Source organism: Electrophorus electricus, chromosome 10, assembly GCF_041902795.1.
Source record: "Electrophorus electricus isolate QZ-2024a chromosome 10, ASM4190279v1, whole genome shotgun sequence".
NCBI lineage: Eukaryota > Metazoa > Chordata > Actinopteri > Gymnotiformes > Gymnotidae > Electrophorus > Electrophorus electricus.
This window is the reverse complement of record NC_137506.1, coordinates 1867501-1875000: the sequence shown is the minus strand read 5'-3', so window position 1 is coordinate 1875000 and position 7500 is coordinate 1867501. Positions and strand designations below refer to the sequence as shown.

Genomic DNA, 7500 nt, shown 5'->3' with positions numbered 1-7500 from the left:
TGTGCACCAGGAACACTCCTTGCCAACTCCGTACGTTTTGCGAAGACCTCACCACTTACCGTAGACAAGGATGTCACCGTGTAACACTGTACCCCTGGAAGGCCAATTCAGATTTGGTCCAGAGGTCATTGGAGTAACACAGGTGCCAAAGGGTGATCGGTATCTGTCTAAAGCTCCGTGGCCCAGCCACTGTGAAAGGCGTCCAAGAACACCCAGTCTGAGCGCTTGATCAATCTTGGCTCAACCTTAGGCATAAGAACATCAGTGCTTGCCAGCTTTGGGCCATTCCTGTGTGAGTTAAGCTGGACGTTTGTGTGTGACGGTGCTGCACGGTGGAGCTTTCTTTAAGTCGTTGGTCTGGTTTCAGTGAAACTGCTGCTTTGGTGTCTGTTTCCACCCTGAAGGGTTGTCCTTTCACTACAACCGTGGTGCTCTGGCTGACACAGACACTTTTCACTGACAGGATTTTGATGGGCAGCTCAAACCCTGCGTCAGTTTCCCTGCAGGCCGTATCCTCCTCCTTCAGTGTGCCAATTCTTGGCTTTATAACGCCACTTTGCGGTTTTCCCCTGTGATGCCGGCCATTTAGTGAAAAGGAACAGGAAAAATGAAGGCTCTCGGGCGTGATGAAGGGGTCACAGCTCAGCAATCCTTTCCTCTGCCCCACCGTTCCTCCTGACAGTCGTGACGCCAGCATCCATCTCGCTCTTTACCGTGTTTGCATGGCACCCTGTTTGTCAATATCCCAGAACGCACTGTAAAAGTTGTCAAATCCGACAGGAAAATGCAAAAAGTTCGGACATGCTAGACTCCTTGTCGGGGTGCCGTGGGGTGTTGCAGACGTCACACCACCTTTCTCTGCTACAAGGCCCGTCTCCTCCTGGAAATTTGTCAGCTATGGGAAACTCGTTTCCGAATCATTGCACCTTAATGGATTGTCTATCCTCTTGGTTACATTTGTGAAACTTAAACTCTGGCCTTGGGTGAATAATTTGTGTTTATATCTTTCTCTGCATGGACTGTACAATCCACTACACTAGTCACTGTTTGGTCTTACAGTATTTAGTTTACAATCATTTTATTTATCTCATTTATTTCATTATTATATCAGTTATATATATATATATATATATATATATATATTTTTTTTTTAGTCCAGCAATCCACTAACGGTAGTTTGGACGAGAATATGGACGAGATGTTTACAATGACAAAGAGCAGTGGAGAGGAATCAGACAGTGAGACAGAGCTTGAGACAGACACTGATTGAACCTGAATGCTGGACCTACTGGGCCACAATGTGGGTGTGGCACACACTGGCTGGCGCTGACCCTGACACTCTGGGTGTGGCACACACTGGCTGGCGGTGACCCTGACACTCTGAGTGTGGCACACACTGGCTGGCGGTGACCCTGACACTCTGGGTGTGGCACACACTGGCTGGCGGTGACCCACACGCTCTGGGTGTGGCACACACTGGCTGGCGGTGACCCTGACACTCTGGGTGTGGCACACACTGGCTGGCGGTGACCCTGACACTCTGGGTGTGGCACACACTGGCTGGCGGTGACCCAGACACTCTGGGTGTGGCACACACTGGCTGGCGGTGACCCTGACACTCTGAGTGTGGCACACACTGGCTGGCGGTGACCCTGACACTCTGGGTGTGGCACACACTGGCTGGCGGTGACCCACACGCTCTGGGTGTGGCACACACTGGCTGGCGGTGACCCAGACACTCTGGGTGTGGCACACACTGGCTGGCGGTGACACTCTGGGTGTGACACACACTGGCTGGCGGTGACCCAGACACTGTGGGTGTGACACACACTGGAATCTGCTGGAACAGTGTCTACCTCTGTCCGCCTGCACTAATGACGCTCTACTTTCCCTGTTCCCCATCTGTATCTATAATAAAGTCTAGACATTCGCTCTTCACTGCAGACCCTGCTTATTGCATTCTGGGATGTAATGTACACTGTTGTTGGAGAGTGTACACGGTCTTTCCTCACATTTTCCACATTACCACATGCATAGTGTTAATGCAGTTCAGTTCAACGACAGGGGCATCGTTAGATTTGCTGAGGGACATGTCTGTCATATTGTATTTCTAAGGGACATGTCTGTCCTCTCATATTTTATGAGGGACATGTCTGTCCTATTGTATCATAGTGAAGTGTCTCCTAAGTCTTCCTAAAGCTGTAGAGATTTACTCTTGTTTTTTATGTTAATTTAATGTAAGGGTTTGTTCATTTAAATGTAAGGGTTTGTTTATTTAAATGTAAGGGCTTGTTTATTTAAATGTAAGGGTTTTCTACTTTGTTTTTGGACATTGGACAGGGCAGTGGTAGCTCAGTGGTTAAAGTACTGGACTAGTAATCAAAAAGTTTTTGGTTCAAGTCCTGCGATATTGCTGCTGTTGGGCACCTGTGCAAGACCCTTAACCTCAATTAGTTGTACTGAGTCATAATTGTGTGTTGCAGCCTGTGGAGCTCATGATGGTTCTCAGGTGTTTGGTGGCATTTTATAACACTGTAGTAAAAGCATTGTGCTTTTCTCCCTGCTTTCTTCTTGTGTTTGTGAGGTTAGGAGGTGAGCGACACTGAGATCATGGAGTTGGTGCACAGCTCCCTGGGCCGTATGACAGTGATCAGGCAGATCTTTCCTCTGTGGAGGGACACTAACATCCGCTGCATGAGGAACAACCACCGCATCTCTTCGCTCTTGTGTGACCCCCAGGAAGGATACCTGCAGTCCCTGGAGGTGAGCATCAGCGCGGGCATGGGGATACCTGCGGTCCCTGGAGGTGAGCACCAGTGTGTGTTCACCAAGCCCTGAAGGTCAAGTGAATAGTCAGCCATTCAGAACCTGATGTGCTGGCTGAAAGATCAGCTCAAAGGTCAACAGAAAGCTCCTTAACCTTCACAACTTGACACACACAAGTTTTCAGATGTTAAAATGAAGGCGTGACCCATAGCGTTTCAGAATGGCACAACTGGACCACCTACTGCAGGCGTGTGGTATTTCAGGTGAATTCAGATTTCATTGATGTGTGTGTGTGTGTGTGTGTGTGTGTGTGTGTGTGTGTGTGTGTGTGTGTGTGTGTGTGTGTGTGTGCGCGTACGTGAGTGCATGTGTGTGTGTCTGTGTGTGTGTGTGTGTGTGTGTGTGTGTGTGTGTGTGCGTGAGTACACGTGTGTGTGTGTGTGTGTGTGTGTGTGTGTGTGTGTGTGTGTGTGTTTATGTAAGGCATTGACAGATTTCTCTTCATTTAGTGTGTGTGATAGTTTTTGAGTGCTACAGTAGTTAGGGGATCAGATACTACGGTGAGCACATGTGTCTCATATAACCTAACAGAAAAAAGACAAACAACAGAACACATCTGAGAGTTTAACCATCATGAAAACAGGAAACTGTAGGGAGGATGAAGGCAGAATTGTGTCCGAGGTTACTGGTGTCCTGCTGGTTGCTGTTTGTGGGAGCTGTGCTGCTCTCGTCCCTGTCCAGGGACTGTCCCCAGCTGTGTGCTGGACTCCTCCCTGTCCAGGGACTGTCCCCAGCTGTGTGCTGGACTCCTCCCTGTCCAGGGACTGTCCCCAGCTGTGTGCTGGACTCCTCCCTGTCCAGGGACTGTCCCCAGCTGTGTGCTGGTGTGGGCTTTGGTTTTTCCTCCTCCTCCAGGGTAGGGTTAGATGCAACTGGTCTTTAACAGCCTCTCCATCCTGTCATACAGTGTCCTTGATTTAAACGTGAACTGGGCACTTTGATGTTGTGTAGAGAAAACAAAACTGCTTCTTAGCAACCCCCATTGGCTCTGTGAACATTATTCGATTCAAATAAAACTAATAAAGAAAATACATTAACCTATTAACAAATATTCAGTTGGGACACAGAATGTTTAATAACAATAAGTGACTGACATAAAATTAATTGGCGATAACTAAACTGTGATGATGTAGTATTACAAATGGTAAATAATTCCGGGATATTTTACAATGGGTTTAAAGATGGTATATAAATGGAACACTAGCCCATATGTACTAATTATGTATTTTTTTATTAAATATTTTTTCTGAGTCTCCTCCTTCATGTAAGTTCATTTATTTGAAGGGTTTATTGTACACTCATGTAGTGTAGTTACATTTTTCCCAGGCAGTGGTCTGAATAACCCTCCTTCTCCCCTTTGATAACAGCAGTGGTGTTGCTCTGAGGTTGCTTTCTCTGTCCAGGTGAATGTTTCTCGGTCTCTCACGTCTCGCTGCGCATCTCGGTGTTTGTGTGTGTTCGTGCTCCAGGTCTCAAGCCTGTACCTGTATGACAGCGTTCTGATGCTAGCCAACGCCTTCTACAGAAAGCTGGAGGACAGGAAGTGGCACAGCATGGCCAGTCTGAACTGCATGAGGAAGTCGACCAAGCCGTGGAACGGAGGCTGGTCCATGCTGGACACAATCCAGAAGGTCCGAGTGAGGTTTGAGAAGCGGGCCGTCCAGAACTAGATGGCCCTTAACAACCTGTCTGTTCTGCTCGGTCCAAGCCAGCCTCAGACGAAAGTTTACCCTTAGCCTCACTCACCAGTTACAGTTGTGCTGGGGGAGCTGGTCTGAACTGGTCTGAACTCTCCTTGGCTGTGCTTCTGACGTTATGCTGAATCCTTTCACTCCTGCAGGGAAGGATCTCTGGTCTCACGGGCCTCATGGATTTTCGGAGCAGTGGAGCCAACTCACACGCGCAGTTTGAGATCCTGGGCACCACTTACAGTGAGACGTTCGGAAAAGACGTGAAACGGGTGAGTGTGTGCAGGGTGAGCAGAAACTAACACTGAAGTAGAACGTAGCCCGTGGTTCTGTTGCTGGTGCTGTGCTGTCAAAACTTTGCTGTCTAGAGTATTTGGCAAGGTTGGATTTTTCATACTTTTTATTAGATTTATGAAGTGTAACTTGCTACAACAAACAGTGCACTCCACAGTGCAGTAAGAAATACTACCAAAGACTTCACTTTTCAAATAACATTATGTGCATACAAGGACAGCATGGATTAGGAATTTAAAACAACATAAATAAATCAATAAAAATAAACCGACTGCAACAAGTTTTTTAAGAAAGAGCAAAAAAGAAAAACTCCAAAAAGAGTATAAGATGCTTCTAATTTCAAAATGTAATTGACTGTATTGTGGGAAGTATAATGCCCCCTGCTGGTTCACAGTGTCATTAGATTGTGTTGTACACACAATAAAAGTGGAAATGAAAGCACATGAAAAGACAATGCTGTTGCTACTGTGTGTGTGTGTGTGTGTGTGTGTGTGTGTGTGAGAGAGAGAGAGAGAGAGAGAGAGAGAGAGAGAGAGAGAGAGAGAGAGAGAGAGAGAGAGAGAGAACACAAGCAATGCACACGTCGCAAACTTGGTCCCTCCTGTGAGAAGAAGTCAGAGATACGTCCATCTGTCTATTCAGTGCCACTGATACTGTCAGACATCAAAGAGACTGTTATCATCAGAAAATACAGCTTTTTCCAATCCTTAAACATTTTTACAAATTGTAGATAAACATAGGTGTGAAAATGGTGTGGTGTGGAACATCGGAGCTACGGAGCAAATCGCAGGAGGCCAGAACAGAACCAAAGGAGTCCTGAACCACAGGACGCCAGGACAGAACCACAGGAGGCCAGAACCACAGGACGCCAGGACAGAACCACAGCAGGCCAGGACAGAACCACAGGAGGCCAGAACCACAGGACGCCAGGACAGAACCACAGCAGGCCAGGACAGAACCACAGGAGGCCAGGAACAGTACACCAGCAGGCCAGGACAGAACCACAAGAAGCCAGTACAGAACCACCAGAGGCTAGAACAGAACCACCGCAGGAGAGGGCCAGGCTCAGGGTGGGCACAGCAGAGGGCAGAGGTCACAGGGTGGGTAGTGCCTGACAGCTCAGCCATGACCATCATCAGACTGACCGATACATCCACGGCTGCAGGCCGCGGGACAGACGTTCCCAGTATTGTCCACCTGTTCGAGAGTCCCCATCGAGTCCCACATAAACAGAAGCCCTCATGGTTTCAACTGTCCTCATGTTTTCTGACATCTCTGCCCATAATTGGGCTACGGTGTGAAGTCCTGACTTAAGCACCACTAGCTCCATCTACCCGGATAAAGGCTCCTTCCCGAGTCATTTGAAACACAGCCTGCTTAGAAAAACAAGTTGCCGACAATCTGTGGCAGACAGAGACCAGAGTGTCGCCTCAACAAAACGATCAGGCTCCACATCGCACTCCCCCGCCACACGCTGGGATGACGGAGTCTTCTGGAAGGATCAGGAAGAGACAGGAGGCAAGCACAAGCTTTGTTTGGACCAAACCACTAACCACAATCAAAGGAAAGTGCACTCCGAAATGAGAGAGCCAGACCCATCCAGGAAAAGTTACCACCTGAAATGCCAACCAGGGGACCAGATATGGTACAAAAACCCAGGAAACACAAACTCTGAAAACAGACAAGCAGGCTGTCGAGAAGAACATACGAGTCGAGACGTTTCCAGGGCAACACAGAAGTGGCCTGCTATGTTTGTACTTCTTTATACATATTTATATTCACTGGAGCTGAAGATATCAAAACAGGGGACCGGTGAGAATGGGCGGAGCTAAGGGACACAGAGCTGAGGAAGGGCGGAGTTTAGTCTCAAAGAGTAGGCGGGCCTGAGCCGCTGAAGAAAGAGATTGACATTTACGGTTTGACAGGAGAACGGCATGGAGAAATTACTGTGCCCTTCTCACATCGCACAGGGATCTATCTGGATCTATCTGGATCTATCTGGATCTATCTGGATCTGACAACTTGATGAACCTGTTGGGCATTAGTGCATATATCTCTGGCCAGTAACACTGTGGTAATGAAAAACTCATTATTGATTCATTAATACAGATGCACACAAACGCATGCCTACACACACAGGTACACAGACTCAGATACCTCACGCTCGGGGCTGGGTGCGCCCCACGACAGCCCCTGTGGCTTCCAGCCACACCATGGGTCGCTGTCCCTGCCTCCTTCTGTCTCATCTCTCAATCATCATTTCTCTCTGTCTCTCTCCCCGGGTCTGGGACCCAGACGCGGAGCGAGTCCTAATGAAGATGAAGATGCTATTTCCTTTCCTCTGGCTTGTGTGTCATTATCTTGTCCTCCGCTTTCCGTCTGTCTCGATGTCCCGATCCCCGGCTGGCCCAGGGCCCGGCTCACGTGGTCGGTGCCACCGCTCTGTGTGTTAGTCTGTTACTGCACCAGCGACTGAGCTGTCAGGGTTGACAGGAAGCCACACGATAGCGTACTCGCTAAAGAGAACCGCACCCCAGGGTTCTCACTCGCCCTAATCACACACGCGTTACTTACACGCTGCATGAACCGCATGAGATATGACATGGAGGGGTCATAAATGGAGCAGTGGGAATACAAACGTAGGCTGAGCATTCTCTGAGCCTGTTGGTGGGAAAGACCCTGAATAAAAGGC

The 7500-nt window shown here is 48.4% G+C and overlaps 1 protein-coding gene across 1 annotated transcript in view; it reads left to right on the top strand.

Annotated features, from left to right (window-relative positions):
- grid1a (glutamate receptor, ionotropic, delta 1a) overlaps positions 1-7500 on the top strand; it is a 269398-nt gene that overhangs the window by 225701 nt on the left and 36197 nt on the right. Inside the window, exons 6-8 of the mRNA XM_035532888.2 lie at positions 2590-2763; positions 4296-4457; positions 4667-4786. Coding sequence (XP_035388781.1) covers positions 2590-2763; positions 4296-4457; positions 4667-4786 — 456 coding nt within the window. The remainder of the gene's footprint in view (positions 1-2589; positions 2764-4295; positions 4458-4666; positions 4787-7500) is intronic.